Raw genomic sequence first — 18632 nt, forward strand, 5'->3', positions numbered from 1 at the left:
ACTGAAGAGTTAGATATGAGAGGAATGTTTTGAATCGAGGAAAGATGGGATTTTTTTTTTTTTTTTTTTTAACAGCGACATAATAGAAGGCCCCTTGCAGACTCCCATGTTGCGGTAAGGGAGAATATCAAGATAGTGGTCCTAACTTCCCCCTTAAGGAAGTCTATGTTAAGTTTTACAGAGGGTGTCACCCATTTTCCGATGATTTTGAATCTAGTAACTTTCTTTAAAATTCCTCCTTTTGTGGAGGATCTGTGTTTTAGGTCAAAACAGTAGTAGTGCCGGGAGATACTATGTTTTTTAACCTTCTTCTCTTCTCGTGTAGCCTAGTCTGTTTTTTTTTTTTTTTATGAAAGGTGATCGGTAATTAAAACCTATTCTGATGTCTTTGTCCTGTTTCTCCATACGCTTTCTTGATCTTTAAAATAGGTGTGTGTGTTTTAAGCGCCAAAGCAACTAAGGCTATGAGGCGTCGGTATACTGTATGTCGGTTTGTTGTTTGCTGGGCGAAAACACGATCGGTAATTAAAACCTATTCTGATGTCTTTGTCCTGTTTCTCCATACGCTTTCTTGATCTTTAAAATAGGTGTGTGTGTGTTTTAAGCTCCAAAGCAACTAAGGCTATGAGGCGTCGGTATACTGTATGTCGGTTTGTTGTTTGCTGGGCGAAAACCTCGAGTTTCCAGGAATAAAACCCATGCAACCCTCTCTTGCGATTAACTTAGCCACTTTGTGATAAAACCCATAAAAATATTTCCTCACGTCACTGACGGAATTCGAAATGAGACCTTTTCCACCGGTAGGGGATGTCCGCATGGGTAGCACAGTGGTATCGTCACCGTCCTCCCCACACCGGGTGGAAAAAGGCCCGGGTTCGAATCCCGTCGATGACGTGAGGAACTTTAATGGGCTTTTTTCACTCCGTGGCTGAGTTAGTCGGTCTCAGGAGTCGATAGAAAGGTTTTTTCCCCCAGAAACTTGGGTTTTTCGTCCAGCAAACAGACAAATCGACCATTGAACACACACAATTAACAGACATAAGACACTGCACGGCAGATGAATTTAATTATTCGGGTGGCCTAAATATAATAGTTTGGTATGGTGGGGGATGGCGATTATAACCACTGTGCTACCCTGCGAGAGCCAAAATATGGGGGGATAACGATGACTAATGAAACATCCTCTGCATTCATAACAGATTTGGTATATCAAAAGAAGAGGTAGGTGAACAGAGGGGGGGGGGGTGTATATATGCGGAAGTTATTTAATCTTTCCTTCCACGAAATCATTAATCTTTCCTTCCCTTTCCCGACCCAGAATGTAGAGAATGCAAATTTGTCCTTTCCAGATTTCATTGTACTCTATAAGTAGTAAAGAAGATATACAGCTGAATCGTTTACTCCTGTATAATTTAAAATTAATTTATGTAATGAAGATTACCACACAGTAAACTTTTATTTTCCTTAAACCCAGAAGAATACCTTTCCATAATCATTATTATCCTCTGTTTTCAATAGTTGTACTTTAACTATTACGAAATTCAAATTACCGTTTGAAAGTCTATAAATTGTCCGTTGAGACTGACTCAATGAATAATTTATAGTTTATTTCGTTATTCGGATAAAACTAATCTTCACTATGTTTTCAATTCTGTTCTGTTTTGCAAGAATACCAGTACATTTTCCAGTCTAACATTAGTCACCTAGGCTGATAAACAGTCAAAGTGACACGTTTGATTATCCAGTGCAGCAGCTAGACAAAATGTAATCAGTTTTGGCAACCTTTGAAGTGGTTTTCCTGTTGGAGTGCAACTCTTAATGCCTGCGTAACATCCGAAGCAGTCAAAGTTGTAATAATTGCAGCAATAGTTGATATCTGATGTGTAAATATTTTAAACTACATCTGTAGTTATGACAATGCGCTCTGCTCTACCATACAGGTAAGATTACGCTTTCTATAAAGAATTGTTAGCATCAAACTGACTTGGTTTAATGCTTCGGTTTGTTCCCGATCTGTACTTGCTTATACAACTGTTGTCATAACAGCAGGCGACGAATTTCATTTTATAGGCGACATTACAGCGCCCTCAAGTATTAAACTCTGAATGAGTTCGATTTTTAAACTGAGAGAATTCATTTCTTTTGGCAATTTTTTTTTTTTTTTTTTTTGCGACTTTCTCATTTGAACAATCATTAGACAATTGATTCCCATTCTTTGAATTAATACTGATTATTATAGAGACATTATATTCAATTTTCTGTTGTAGGATGAGAGAAAGACTTAATTAACATAAGCGGTCATAGATAAATAGATTCTTTCGGGTTCTTTATTTATTTTCTATTAGGGGGCAGTTCATCGCAAATGAATTTTTTAAAATATTTGTACATTTCTAAAAATTCCTTTAAAAAATTGAGTTGTAGTATCGTTAGATTTAGTGCTTTTTGAAAAAAAAAAAAATGATTTCATACAAATTAAGTCAGTTAATTTTTGTATAGTATACCAAAGTGCATCTTACACTAATGTTTCTTCTACTTTTTTTTTTTTTTCTTACGCTACTAATGTGGCAGTTGTTTAAACTTTAAACAACTTCATTGGTCCTTGAGGTTGTAGTAGTAGTGGCATGTGATGCAAGAAAGCAAGTGTATGAACTTATGCAGCATCAGCCAAAAAAAATCACACCATTCCCTCCAAATGCGCAAGAAAGCAAGTGTATGAACTTATGCAGCATCAGCCAAAAAAAATCACACCATTCCCTCCAAATGCCTGTCCAGTTCCTCCTTAAATTTATTTAACCTATCAACTTCCACAACGACAGATGGAAGTTTGTTCCAGCAATTAACCACCCGCTGGCTAAAGGCAAATTTCCGCACATCTATTCTACATCTGTCTTTTCTTAATTTGAATTTATGCCCCCTTAGGTTCGTAATCCGAACAAGTGGAAGGATCCCATCAGAATTCAGCGTGCTCAACCCATTCAAAGCTATTGTCACAGACATTCTCTCAGATATGCCAGACAAGCTGTACTTGCTACCTGGGAGTCCAAAACGCTGATGGAACTGATATTCGGGTAACACTCAAGTAAAGTGAACCCAATTTCGGCTAAGTTCGGACGGACTGTGACAGCCAAATCCTCTGCTTGCACCTTCACGATGGTGGGACTGTTAGTAATCCTGAGTATAACTTCCATGCACAAGTACATGGTGGGTGACCACAGGTATGAACCAACTTAAGCAGGGGTAGAGGTGTGGCGCCCACACCACATAGAGGAATGCCGCCTCACTATGTTACCAGGCAGTACTAGGTGATAGATGACTCATCAACCGGTGCAATACCACCACTTTGCTTATTGGAGGCTTGAAGTGGTGGAACTCATGTTTAGTCTCTAGAGCTAAATTCCGGTCAACCCTTCCCCATCTCTTCCATCATGCAGTATGATTGATGACTTTTGAGGTTATGATGAACGTCGTGGGGAGACCCATTATTCCTTACATTTCGAGGGTACAGCTCTAAAACGGTGTTCGCAGGCCGGCCGCTAGTTAGTACATCGGACCGAACCTATTGGTAACTCTCTAGGAGGCTTCCAGATCAGCTGGTATATAATCTTGTTACCTCTACTCTGTCAGATAGTGACTGGAGGGAATCCGACTAGTGTGTATGCGGGGGAATTGTTGAGGCCACGTTATGTCAAGGATCTGGGTATATTCTTACCATGTGTACGCCATATCCAAAAATTTCATACAGCATGTCCCACTCACTTTTTCTTACTATTGAATACACCATGAATTGTCAAACTAATAGAACAAGCTTATCTGCCAAAAGATCTAAACCTCCCAAACACTTCACTTCCCAATTCATTTCACAAATATACGTGGTCTCAATTCTAAACTCAACGATGTCCATTTCCACTTGCAGTCTGCCAAACCCCATGTACGTTTTTTTTATTTTCTGGTAGTACACGGAAATTCCCATTCCTTGCATCTTCAGTACACTAGCTGTACTACGCAATACACTACGATACAAAGAACAAACTTTATTTTGTAAGAAATTTACAAACAATAATATGGATTGCGCTAAGGGATAATGCCGATCCACATGCACTCGAAACTAGTTATGAGCAGAATTGCAGAACAACTCACCTTGATGTATATAAGGGAGGAGAGGGGACAACTTTCCCGAAAAGAGGTACCAAATCCAAAATATTGCTTACTAAGGAGATAAAATCCGATCTAACTTCCTGAAGATTACTTGGCCATGATAAGTGTGAATCTCTCTAAATTAGAACAATCTCCTTAAAATGATGCCAATTTTTGTAAATGGTGTTCGATTTCAAAGAATACCATTACATACTGACTTTGACTTCACCTGGGATAAGATATTCAGATTCCATCGATGTTTTATGAAGATTAAGATGGAAATGAATGCAGCCCTATGGACCATTCGCAAAGAGTTTGTAGATGTACACAGTTTAAATTGATCAGTTTCACTATATGCCTCCGAAATCTGGGTCTCTTCTATTGCCTCTCATGTAAACAAATTCCTTTAAATAGAATATTCAATCTTAAGATTGATGAATAGGGTGCCAGTAAAATCCTAAATATCTAAGTCCGTCCTCTGATCCATGCCTCTGCTAATGGAACCTGACAAATCTGACCAGCTTGAAACACACGTTTCCGGCTAATACTCTGTATCGGTTCAACTCTAATGGCATAGACTGACAAGTATTGAGAGGACAAGCTTGCAGAAAACTCTGGAAATTGCATATCTACTGTTCTGCAACTAAGTGGATGCACCATCACCCCATTCCACCTGAAGCTATGACATTATCCAGGATGCTGCTTCTGTGTGTCCTGGGTTTTAATCTTTTATTGATTTCTACAGCTTGGGCGCAAAATAAGCTGACGATTTAAAAAAAAAAAAAAAACTTTTTTTAGGTTTGTAATTTTTTGTGTTTATTTTACAGGTAACCCTTGGAGAATTTAATTATGGAGAGGTACGCAATTGCTCAGCGGACCAAAATAGTCACAATGTTCTTGGAAAGCAATCGGTCAGTAGTTCTAGCGCAACGAGCAAATAGACAATTTTATAACGTTTGCGAGGCACCTAGTAGGAACACAATTTACACTGCGGTTCGAAATTTTGAAGAAAGGGGAACTGTTGCTTATGCCAGACACATTGGAAGACCTCGTAGTGGTCGATCAATGGAAAACATTGCACGTGCACGAGAGAGTGTTGCAGATCAACCCCAAACATCGACCAGAAGACGCTCTGCTCAATTGACGATCTCTCGTCGCTCGCTGCAGCGAATTTTGCGTAAGGACTTGCATCACTTTCCGTTCAAGATTCAATTAGTCGAAGCCTTTCATCCCGAAGACAAGCAAGCGCGTCTGGAAGACACCCGTCCTCATAAACCTCGCAAAAAATGATGAGAATTTCATTTCAAATTGATGAGCGACGAAGCACGTTTTCAGTTAAGTGGCTTTGTTAATAAACAAATTTTGGGACAGTGCGAACCCAAGAATAACTCAACAGAGACCACTGCATCCAGCTAAGGTAATGGTTTGGTGTACCGAAACAGCCGAACGCATCATGGACCTTATTTCTTCGAGGATGATGATGGTGTTGTTCAGACGGTCAATGGAGAGCGCTTTAGGACAATGGTTGAAATTTTTTGATGCCACAGCTACAAGAAGACCACAATATGTGGTTCCAACAAGATGGCTCCACGGTTCACACCGCTCGAGCCACAATGGACCGCCTAAGGTAGCATTTTCTCAATCGCATTACGTATTTCGAAAAATGGTGATGTGAGATGGCCACCGCGCTCACCGAATTTGGCCTCCCCAGACTTTTCTTTGGGGCTATCTCAAGGATAAAGTGTATGCCAATAATCCTCAAACCATAAAGGCCCTAAAAGAGAACATCCGGCATGAGACAGCGGCAATATCTCCTGAAACTCTGAGAAATGCCATGGAAAATGCCGTGAGAAGAGCACATGTTTGCGAGCAAGAAGGGGGCAGTCATTTGGCCGATATTATTTTTCAAATATCGGCCAAATAACCGGGTAAAAACTTTCCAAGAATAAAGCTTTCATTCACTGTTTAGATATTTCATTTCGTCCTAAAGTTACAGAGAAAACAAACTGTTCAGCTTATTTTGCGCCACTAGAAAGACTGCAATGAATTAGGTTACTTTCAGATCTTAACAGACTCATTATACTGAAAGATTCTAGATATGTTTTGTTTTCTGCTTTTCTAAATTATCTTTATTACTATCTGACATAATATCACTCTCTCCTCTTCAAGCCGTGACATAATTCAGGATGCTGCTTCTTCTGTGTGACCCGTGATTTTACCTAATAGATTCTGACCTACTAGAACCTAATTGACTCGATATACTGGATTAAAGAAGACTGTAGATGAGTTTTGTTTTCTGCTTTTCTAAATTATAATCATTATTACTATCTGGCATACTATCGATGCTTCTAGTTAGAGAGCGTTTTCTAGAAAGAATCCACCTGTCAGCTACATTTATTAGTCAAAACAAGACGCGTCCCATGATTGAACCCAACTTTGCTGGGTTGAATCATACTGTTTTACTTATAAACTAGCTATAAGTCATTGACGTATTATTACACTCGAACCTCCGAAATCCGGCAACGTTAAGGCTCGAATTCTGTCCAATTTCAGGTAGTCCATATTATAGTCGTATGTAAATTTTGTTGCAGGCCGTCGTTGCAGCACAGTTGGTATAATCACCGTCCACCCCACACCGCGTGAAAAAGATCTGAGTTCATATCCCATCAAAACATCAATGACGCAAAGAATTTTTATGGGTCCTTTTTTACAAGGTGGCTGAGTTAGTCCGTCTCAGGCGAGGGTTGCATAGTTTTTCTCCTGGTTATTGGGGTTTTTTCCAGCAAACAGCAAATCGATCACAGAACACATGCAATTTACAGACAGAATATACGGCGCAATATGGCCTAAGTTGCTAATGCCCTAAAACAACAAATGTCATTGTCCTGCATACATAAACATCTGTGGGGGAATACTCCAAAGTATGTTACCACTTTTATGGGAGTTTTTTGTTTCAGATTGTTGCTTTGAGTCGGAAAAAATGATGACTCTTTAATTTCTCAATTATTGGTTTTTTATTATTTTTTTAAATTTTCTATGCAATTGTAATAAATAAAACAAATTACAGTTTACAGTGTTTAGTATTTATATTTTTCACCATTAGAGTAGTAACATACTCGTGAAATACCCAGTACATACTATTGCAATGTATTCTACATCAAGAGAAAGTAACAGACAGTATCTTGCACCAAGAGAAAAGTAATATAGATTATCTTACTTCAATAGAAAAGTAATATGCAGTACGCCACTCTCCTTTCTTGTGTAACCGTCTGCAAATAAGTAAGCAGCTTCACTTCGCTCTCTTTCACATCACACGCTTCCGATGAACCATACATTTTCTTTTAGGCGGTGTCAGAAACAAAAACAAAAGTTTCACACATTTGCTTCATTGAAATCACTATTGAGTTTCTTTAAGAGTGCAACCTTTTCCACAATACAATAACAAACCGTATTTGAATTTTCAACTACCACAATACTCTGGGCCTTTGCTTTTCTTTTAGGCAGCATATTTTTTTGGCTGTCGCTATATAAGCTTGCTGCCTTGCGTAATTTTGCCACTACTACTACTAAAATTCAAGCTATGAATACTCGTAAAATGGATATAAATGGGAGATACTAATGCAAACTGATCAAAATGCCACTAGTCAGCTAGAAGTACTGATTAGAAGGAAACTTCGATTTCTATTTCAACGATTAGCCATTAAATTTTGTTTGATTTTCGATTAGCTTGCTAGATTGTACATTTTCCTAACAATACAAGAAACTGGATTACCGGATCTGGGAGGTCCAGATGTACCTGTTATAGTTTCAATGTAATATTTCTAATATGTACACGTGGCTATAATCCACTCAGGTAATGAGGTAATAATCCAATTTTGCATAATAATGGTATGACAAGCTTTGGTGCTCTGAGGAATCTGATATTTCGCAAAGTAGAAACGATATTTTCCTACCTGTAAATACATTCTAAATAGCATAAATAAATGAACTCTAAATAAATACATTTTTAAAATTAATTGTATTCTAAATCCCACATCACAACCAAAGCATGGAAGCAGACCTCATGGAGACGCTAATGTTTGAAAGAGGGGAAAATCACAGTAAGAAAATATCGATCACTAGCTTTTATAATAATATTTACATAATAATAATAGAAACCATGGTTTTAAAATAAATTCCGTTATTCTTTTCTTTAACTCCATTTTTGCCAATCTACCGGTGCCAACTTCGACTTACACCAATTACACAACTGTTTTTCTATTTCCTGTGAATTAAAACTAAGGGCATAAACGTGTAAATGCATGTTCCACTTGCTTCATATTGTTATTGGATAGTGGTGAAAGAAAACGTTTTCGCTGTACGTTGTATGTAATACAGCTGCTTCCAAAAACAACCAAATGTGCAATTGCAGCTGTGAAACTAAAGCATATTGCTGAACTTTTACGCTTTGTACTTGTACTCTATGATAGGGACTTTCTGCATAAGCAATACTTACTCTGAGTTGTTTGCAGTAACATGTCCGCTTTTCATCCCACTGTGAGTTAACTGGATGTCGAGACAGATAAGTTGCCATGACAGTGAATAGCTAAGTTTCCATTTTATTTTATTAATGACATAACATAAACAAATAATTTTTTGATTTTACAATAGTAACAGTACTACTTTTGAGTTATAAAATATACGAAAATTAGAATAGCGTATGTTGTTGTACTTTAGAACAGATTCCTAAAACTTTTGTCACTGGCAGCACCTTTGGAGGGCCACGTCCCCCAGCCCCAAGCAGGGACTTCATAAAATTTCAAGGCTTTAAACAAAAATCTATAGAAAAAAAATGGTATAATTACGTAGTGTATTCTGTTTTAAAGTAATTGTACGTGCGCCAAGCTAAAAAGATAATCTAATGCAACAGAATCTCAGCTAAGAGTTATGAACCCAGATAACTATTGAATTCATCTCACCAATTCTGCCCCGACCCCAAGCAATTAGACGTATTTGCACATACTCAAATAAATACAGGTATTCCTCCAATCGTATGAGTTAAGGATCGTGAGGCCTAACGATTGGCAAAATAAAATAAAATTTTATTCTCAACCTTTTTTAATGTGGTAAATAATTAATCTTTACCGTCATAGTCACTGACAATGGAAGAAGCACTGTTTCCCATATTTACTTTATATAATATAATGATCTTTTATTTTAATGATATAACTTTGTGATTACGCTTGATTGCCCGATTTTGACAATAAAATACAATCAACCAAACAAACAAGTCTGTTGTCCTGTCCTATTACCAGCAGAACTACTTGCATTTTATGTTTGTTTGCAACCTTCGTATCCACTGTCTTCGTTCATTTTCTTTTACTTGAGCCCTGATTTAAATTTTAAAAAAATATATATATTTTTATTTCTGATTGGTTTCCTGACTTGTTTAGAGTTACGATATAATCAATATACAATTTCTGCAATTCGTAGAATAAATAAGCGATGAGCTAAACTTTTATATCATTTCGATAAGCTCGAAATACTCCAAAAGTGTTGTTAGGAATGACCCATGTCGTATAGATAAGCTATATCTTATCTTTAAACTTTTTCGAGAGATGTTCTCTAGCAACAGTTAATTCTCAAACCGGCGAACATATGTTACCAAAGATTGACTGTTTAGATGTTTTTCGACTGCATTTTTTTCTAAGGTTTTTGTACATTCTTTTCTCGTTAATGTGGATAGTTTCATTTATAGATACTTTTACGAAAAAAACAACTAAAAGAAAACTGACTCTTTTTTTTTTTGCAGCAATTAAGGACTGACAAAGAGTCGAACATTGAGGTAGATTAAAAGCAAACTCCTCTTTATTCATCTACCTTTTAAGCATCTTAAAATTGCAAGCGGCTATGTAAAATGTGATTATTTTCACAGCCGCTTGGAATACAGTATTTGTGAAGTCTATAGATCCCATGGCAACATTATTTCTTGAGTGGCAAAGACTGTTCATTGTTCTCCAATTACATTACACATACAAGGTAGAGGTGACTGTTCATTGTTCTCGAATTACATTACACATACAAGGCAGAGATGAAAGTATTTAAATGCCTTTCAGAATAAATTTCCCTCTTTTGCTAATGTTTTTCTTTTTCGCAAGGATATTTCTGAATATAAACAAAGTTTTAACTCTTCCAGGTTCTTATGGTTCTCAGAACGGTGAGTTTCTTAGCTACATCGCCCACTGTGTGACTGATATTAAAATTATAAAATTCATTGAAAATCTAACGGATAATTTTACTAAGCTGTTGCAAGATTTCCATCTACATGTGGAAGTTATACTCTTTTGCTGGAATCCTACGTTACCTTCTCAATAAATGATTTTTCTAGAAATACGAAACAGGCACTCCTGTGAAAGTTAACCTAGAAAATAATAGAATGAAATATAATACTACTGTAGTAGTTCATTATAATACTACTGTAGTAGTTCATTATTCAAACAATATGGCTTTTTTTATTATTATTTTTTTAATGATAGCCCAAAACAAGTATACAAACTTATAGTATTTAGTATCATATGTGGGTTGAAGGCTAAGAACACAGAAGATACTTTTTGACATTAAACGTGAATTTCTGTAGATTATAATTTCCGGGAAATACATGCACAAGAAGGTTGTTCCAAGAACATGGGTAGAAGGATAGAAGTAGTGCTAGATGTAGAAGTATGAGAAAGAAGCAAAGTTACTTCTGTATTTTTAGAGTTGGACAATGGGTGTTGACTGGAATGTGTTGAGGAACGTGTTTGGAAGAGATCAGTGGAATTACATATACCACTTCAGAAGAAAAGTTCTCATGGAAGTATCTATAGAAGACGCATGAAGCAGAAACGGAACGTCAATGAGAGATAGAGAATTAGTCTTCTTGAGAGCCGAATCATTATTTAACCTGATTGCCCTCTTTTGAATAAAGTTCAATAACCTCAGAGAGGTTTGGGGGGCACCACTGATGTGTGAGCAATGCTCACTGATAGGGCGGATTCGACATTTGTACAGAGTTTGTAGTTATTTAGAAGAAATGTAATGCCAGTTCTTTCAATGCAGAGGAAGTATATTTGTGATGTGCTTATATCAAGAGAGATTATAAGTCAAGGTGATCCCAAATACACGACTTTGTCTAGAAATCTCAGTGTCATCAAAGATGAGAACAGTAGCGGTAGACTTTTTTGTGAGAAAAAAAGAAAGGATAGTTTTAAAAGGATCTGTAGTTAACGAAGTTTTCTTGGCCCTTTAAAAATTACGTAGAGATTGCATTTAAGAAATTAGCGATAGGTATTTGAGAAATTGAAGCTGTTTATGAAGAGCAAGGTTTTCAAACTGGAAGGTCGAACGTAGTATGCTATCATTGGCAAAACTATGGATAGGATTTATAATCAGTGGAAAACTTTCAGGTTCCTTTGGAGTTACAAAACCTCTAATTCCAGATGTTCATTAAAGAAAAGAAATGCCTTTATTCACACTAAAAACCGTTTCACGTTAATACGAAGGTCTACTAAAAAGTTCTTGGAAGGATTCAATAATACACAAATAGAATTACCTACGCAATTTTGGAATGTATTCACTTCAGAGTAGTCTCCTTGCGACTAAGTTGCTTTAGGGTTATGCTATTAGTTAAGAAACACAAAATCCAAGGAAGTGAAGCCAGTTGACATCGCTGGACAGTGCAGTGTCGAGTCAGTTTGGTGTGACATAAGCATTGGGAGATCAAAATTGAGAGTAGAAGTGTGTTATAGGCCTAATGACTCTGATAATTATAATAACTCCAGGGGCTCACATCTGGTGAGTATGGGTATGGCACACCCAGAGTCCTGAGCTGGATATCATCATTCTTCTCTTTCTTGGTGATTCCCTTCTCTCTCTCTCTCTCTCTCTCTCTCTCTCTCTCTCTCTCTCTCTCTCTCTCTCGGGGTAATTCAGAAATTTCTTTTTGGCTGGTGCAGCATAAGCCTCAGGCTTCCTTGCACCATATAGCTAATAATAATAATAAGAAGAAGAAACTGTACAGGGAAATAGAGTGGGCCAGTAAATCAGAAAGTTTTATAATGGGGGATTTTAATTTATCAGATATTGACTGGACTTTGTGGATTGGTCACTCACACACACACTAGCAAGGCTTTTGTGGATTTATTGGATGATTGTTTTCTACATCAGCATGTTCGGGAGGCAACTAGAGGGAGTAATACTCTTGATCTGATTATCAGTAGTGATTCTTCATGCATTAAGAATCTGCAGATAAAGGAACCACTAGATGGCAGTGATCAGTGTGCTGAAGTGAGATTTACTCAAAGAGGTAACTACCATCAGAGGTAAAGGGAAGGGTTTTTGCTTTCGTAAAGGCAACTACGGTGGTCTGAGACAGTATTTAAATTCTATATGGTGGGACTAACTGATGATGTTATCAACAGCAAATTCAAAATGGGAAGCATTCAAAAATTTTATCTTGGAAGCTACTAGGCTTTATATACCAACTAAGAAATATTGTTCAAGGTTTAGGGGCCTAAATGGATGTCAGATGAACTAATGAAACATATGGCAGAAGAAAAATGCACGGGATACATATAAATTAATGTGTGACATGGAAGTCTATGATAGATATAAACTGGTCTGTAACCAAGTCACAAAGGAGGTTAGGCAGGCAAAGACAGATTATGAGAAATCCTTGGCAAAGGATGCAAAGAAAAACAAAGTTCTTTACCTATATAAACTCTAGAAGGAAAGGGATGAATCAGATTGGTCCACTGGATACTCATGGTTCAACTGTTGATGATCCTGCTCAGGTGGCTAACAAACAAAATGAGTATTTTGCATCTACATTCACCCATGAGGAGTTATTCGGGGAGGGGAATGCCAGAAGTGAATTACAGGTAAGTTAAACTCTGGCAGTGAGCTAGATGATTTTGTAATAACTGAGAGGAAAGTGGAGGAGAAATTGTTGAAGATAAACATAAAAAAGGCACCCGGGGTGGACGGGATCTATCCGGTTATATTAAAGAGGCAGCAAAGGAAGTAAGCAAACCCTTAGCCATAATTATGAGAGCTTCTTTGGACTCAGGGGTGGTACCCATGGACTGGAGATGTGCAAATGTGATCCCAATTCACAAAGGAGGACGACAGGGCGACACAAGTAATTATAGACTTCTTAGTTTAACTTCTGTTCCAGGAAAATTAATGGAGGCACTGGTTAAAGAAGCACTGCAGGATCATCTAGACAAGATTTCAGTTATAGCTCGGACACAGCATGGTTTTGTTAAGGGAAAGTCTTGCCTGACCAATTTGATTGGATACTATGATGTGGTCACAAAGGAACTGGATGCAGAGAATAACTTTGATATCATATATTTGGATCTTAGAAAGGCTTTTGATACTGTTGCACATGGAAGGTTGCTGAACAAATTGGAGCAGTGTGGCATTGGAGGCAAATTGCTACTATGGATAAAGGGATGGTGGGAGAAGAGAGAGTGGTAATCAATGGACACTGCTCATCATGGACTAATGTTATTAGTGGAGTCCCTCGGGGTTCAGTTTTGGGTCCTTTGTTGTTTTCTGTATTTATAAATGATATTGATGATGGTATATCAAGCTTAATGTCCAAGGTTATTAAGGACACTAATGACAGTACGCTGCTGCAGCAGGATCTAGAAAAGTTGAGCAGATGGGCTGAGAGGTGGCAAATGAAGTTTAACATTGACAAATATAAAGTACTACATATGGGAAACGGTAACCCCAGAGTGACGTATCAACTCTGTGGTCCTATACTGACAGTGGTAGAGAATGAAAAGGACCTGGGGGTAATTGTGCAGGCAGATATGAAGTTTTCTGAGCAGTGCAGACGGTCTGCAAGAGTAGCTCATAGTGTCTTGTCAATAATATACAGGAATTTTTCCAGCAGGGATAAGAAGGTGATTATCCCCTTGTATAAGGCAATGGTCAGCCACACCTTGAATACTGTATACAGGTCTGGAAGCCTCATTTTAAGAAGGATGTACAGCTGTTGGAACGAGTACAGAGAAGGGCAACAAGATTAGTGAATGGAACAAAGGGTTGCTCTTACGAAGAAAGGCTTAAATTTTGCAAATTACAGTGTCTGAAGACTAGGCACCGGCGAGGTGATCTGATTGAAGTGTATAAAGCCTTGAATGGTTTGAGCATGCTCAGTGCTGATTGGATTCTTCCTCTTGCTCAGAATAATCACCTGAGAGGGCATAAATTCAAATTGAGGAAAGACAGATGTAGGATAGATGTGCGGAAGTTTGCCTTTAGCCAGCGGGTAGTTGGTTGGTGGTACAGACTTCCATCCTTTATTGTGGAAGTTGATAGCCTAAATAAATTTAAGGCTGAGTTGGACAGGTATTTGGAACGAAAGGAGGGGTGAAATGGGAGCGGTTTTTTTTTTTTTTTGACTAATGCTGCATAAGCTTGCTTTCTTGCATCATATGTCTATGCTAATGCTGCCACTTATTGTAGCATGCTTGAACTCTTCTTTCGCAACGGCACTCAATATTCTCTTCGTTATTTCAATAAGGTCCTCTCTGTTGTCAAATATTTTTTCTTTGAGTTAAGCTTTCAGTTTAGAAGGGATCATATTGGAGAAGTAGTATCACTGAATAAACCTTCCTTCTTCCTAGATGCAAAGTTATGATAAATCATTTAGAAGCACTGCACCTTCCTTGCCTCCTGCTTACACTACATGCAAACCTTCATATTTCTCTGTATCATAAAAGCCAAGTGTTTGTCCTTTTTCTCTTTCAGGGTATAAATTATTATCTGGTTATTATTTCTCAAATGTAGACAATTACATTTGGCAGCATTAAAACGTGACTGCCATTTCTCCAACCATCCATGTAGCCTGTACAAATTATTCTGAAGGAGCTCAGCTGGACTAGCATCATTACTTGCCTTTCATATCATCGAACTTCTTATCTAAATTTCAACATAATTCCCTATATTCCCTCGTCGATATCATTCAAGAAATCAAAAACTAAGTGACTCCACCACCCCCATTCTGAAGAATGACCATTTATAACAACTCTTCACCTCTTGTACTTTAACTATTTCCATATATTAATGCTCCATCTTGTACAACAATCTCTCGTGCGGACTTTGTCAAATGTTTTGCTAAAGTCCAAGTATACAATATCAAAATCATTTGTTGTATCCAACACCTCTGAGGTCACGTCACAGTTTTATCAAGTTGGTCATGCCAGATTTTCTTTTTACAAAGCCTGTGATCCATTCAGGATACTATGTTTCAAGCATTTCAGGTTATTGTAATCCTGTAATGCACCCTTGACTATAGACTCCACGACTTTCCCCCTATTGAGGGAAAAACCGGCCAGTCTGTCGTTACCCATTTCATCCTTAGCTCCGCTTTTGTTAATTGGCAATATGTAGATATGTATAGTATTTTATGTAAGGCGACTGCTATCAGGAAGCAACAAGCACCAGGGTGGTGCGTCTTGATACCCGCTACGCCGCGAGGAGGCGGGCCACAAATGAGCGCGAACCGCAGTTCAACTCCGCCGTGGTACACTGTGATGTTACAAAAGCTCTGCAGAAAGGCCAGAAATGCGTGTAATGCTATGTTTGGGCCGTGTATGTGTTTGTTATGTTTTTTATGGTCGCTCTGCTATCAGGAAGCAACAAGCACCAGGGTGGTGCGTCCTGATACCCGTGTACGCCGCGAAGAGGAGGGTCACAACTGAGCGCGAACCGCATCAAACCTCGAGTTCACGTACTGAATGTCGAAGTGAATTGGCAATATGTTGGAACATCTCCAATCCAAGGGAATTATCCCTGAATGAAATGATGACCTCATGATTAATCCTAATGATGTGGCTCTCACCTTCGCAGCTGATTTCAACATGATCAGGCAAATATCATTGGTACCCGAGGTCCTACTCACTTTCAAGCTAAGTAGAGTTTCCTGTTCTTCTCTATATGTCGATGCCACTTATTCTGCAGTACTGAAGTACACTAGCACAGTACCTTTCCAGTCAAAAAGAGACTTCATACTCTGGAGATCGATACAGAATATGTGATCAGCTTACCAGAACCCCTACCTGATCAGCTTACCAGAACCCCTACCTGATCAGCTTACCAGAATCCCTACCTGATCAGCTTACCAGAATGAACCCCTCAACAAAACTTAAATTTAATACAACATTCGCATTTTGAACCACAAAATTTGGCTTTAATTTATGGGTTACACTTCTCCTAAAATATCAAGAGAGATAAAAATGTTCTTCATCTAAATAATTATCGATGGAAAAAGCCACAAAAAATCGGGGGTGGGGTGCCTCAAAAAAAAAAAAAAAAAAAATCGGTTTTCCTGAAATGTAAAGTTGGCAACACTAAAACGAAGTGGCTAATATTTCATAATCCTAGTCGTGTGCATCTGTACAGCAGGCTGGTCACTATTTTGGAGAGAGTTGTTGAAATTTCGTCAGAAGATACAAGAGTTCTTAAAAGGCATTTTCAGTCGAAACTGTAGTCAGCCAATCTCAGGCAGAGAGAATAGGATTCTCCCGTGAATTATTCCAGATTTTTTTAACCCCACACAGCATGCAAATCGGCACCTGAACACATACACATAAATAGAACATGTATACATATAAAGAATATATAAATTATACATATTGCTGTATAAGCTTGCTTCCTTGCATCAGTTGCCTCTTCTAAGGGGCTAACCAGTTAAGGGACTAACCATTGAAGAATCGCCAGAAGGGCCAGTGTTTTGAGAGCTAGCTGTAATTGCAGACGTGCATTTCATTTTAATGTTTTCAAAGTTCATGAAAAGAAACGATACTTACAAAATATTGTGCTTATCTTATTATGGTCGGATGTAGGTGGCTATGAGCATTCATTATATTTGGGGATAAAAATTACATATACTGTATATAAATTTTATTCCCCACTGGCCGCCTCTTCCACCCTCGGAAACGAGGTCAGGGTCAGTCGATAAGTCGTAAGAGCCAATACTTTATCGACACTTCTCTTCTAGTTATAGTTTGGAGAGTTTTGGGCTGATCTACTACTTCGCTCATAGTGCTTCATTTCATCGTATTTATGGTGGTTTACCATGGTTTTGTGTGTCTACAATATGTGTTCACTGACAATTTGCATGTTGGGCAGGCTGAAAGTTATAATACTGTAAGCTTCCGAAGTTTTTTTTTTTTTTTTTTCCTAAAACAGCTATAAGATCTATCACTATTTAATCTAGGAATCCCAATTCACTCATATATTAATCTATTCTTTTGTCTGAAATTTTTTAACGCTATCAAAAGCTTACTCTTCGCTACTTCTGGTCTTTATGATAGTTCAAGGTTTTGTTGCTATCTTACTAAACAAACACATTTGTTTGTCCATAATCATCTCATCTCCAATGGGGATGGAAATCTTTGCTGTACACAGTGTTCAAAAAAAAAAAATTGTATACGCAATTTGAATGTTGATAAGACTAGAGCTGCACTGCAGTGGTTCGACAGAATCCCTTGATAAGAAATCCTGGGTTCAGCGAACCCCATCATTCAATGTTGGATTCAGATATTTTTGTTGAGTGAAAAATTAAAATTACGTACTTACAGAAAACTTTCAGGAACAAAACAAAAAAAAAAAAAAAACATGTAATGTAAATAAACAATAAGGATAATAATTTAATTCGCAGAATGGAGCACCACCACCGTATAACCATTGACGTTTCTGCGAATGCCAGTAGATGGTAGGAGAGTATATGTCCAGGAATGTGTTGAACAAGTTGCAAATATCGTATAAGTGTATATTGTATAGTCTTATATATTTCTCTGATATATATAAGACTATACAATATACTTAGATATTCAAGTAGATTTTATCTCATAGAGTTTGTGACTTAAGACCGACCATTCAGATAAGCTGCATTTAGAGCTCACTTAACACGCAAAATATTTCATAATGTTGCGCCAACAATCGGACAACCAGCTTTTTGACTTGTTCAGATTTATTCAGATAAATCTTTCCAAACTACATGGGAACTGGCAAACTTTCCAAACTGGCAGTAACCAGAAACCGAACTTAGCGCTTTATTTCGTTGTTGCCACCAATTTGTCGGCGTCGATCATTCAAAGTGGTGTTTCGCATCGCTGAAGATTGTTTACACATAAATAGCGAACACATTGTGGTAATTTTTAATGTCAATGATAATTTTTATTTAAATTAATTTTCAATGCCAAAAAGGAAAAAATTAATGTAAAATAGTGTTTGTGTAGCTATTCGTAGACGAAAACATAATTGTTGCTTATTATTTTTACACTTCGAATAGTTTAAGCTTCTCATAATGTAACGATTTATCATAAAAGTCTATTATGATGGACCATATTTACCACGGGATTGACTCCATAGCTCTAAGCGTGGCTTCAAATTTAATACGCTTTTTAACAGTTTATACACATAGTAATATGTATTATTAATCCTTCAGGATAATAGTAAGC

At 37.6% G+C, this 18632-nt stretch overlaps 1 protein-coding gene across 1 annotated transcript in view; it reads left to right on the plus strand.

Moving 5' to 3' along the window:
• The first annotated feature begins 1847 nt into the window (after positions 1 to 1847).
• Positions 1848 to 18632, plus strand: part of LOC150090786 (H(+)/Cl(-) exchange transporter 5-like) — a 202800-nt gene continuing 186015 nt past the window's right edge. Inside the window, exon 1 of the mRNA XM_090372676.1 lies at positions 1848 to 1940. Within this exon, the coding sequence (XP_090228802.1) occupies positions 1912 to 1940 (29 nt within the window). The 5' untranslated portion in view covers positions 1848 to 1911. The remainder of the gene's footprint in view (positions 1941 to 18632) is intronic.

Source organism: Mastigoproctus giganteus, chromosome 1 (assembly GCF_048544385.1).
Source record: "Mastigoproctus giganteus isolate SK-2022 chromosome 1, ASM4854438v1, whole genome shotgun sequence".
NCBI classification, from domain to species: Eukaryota; Metazoa; Arthropoda; class Arachnida; order Uropygi; family Thelyphonidae; genus Mastigoproctus; species Mastigoproctus giganteus.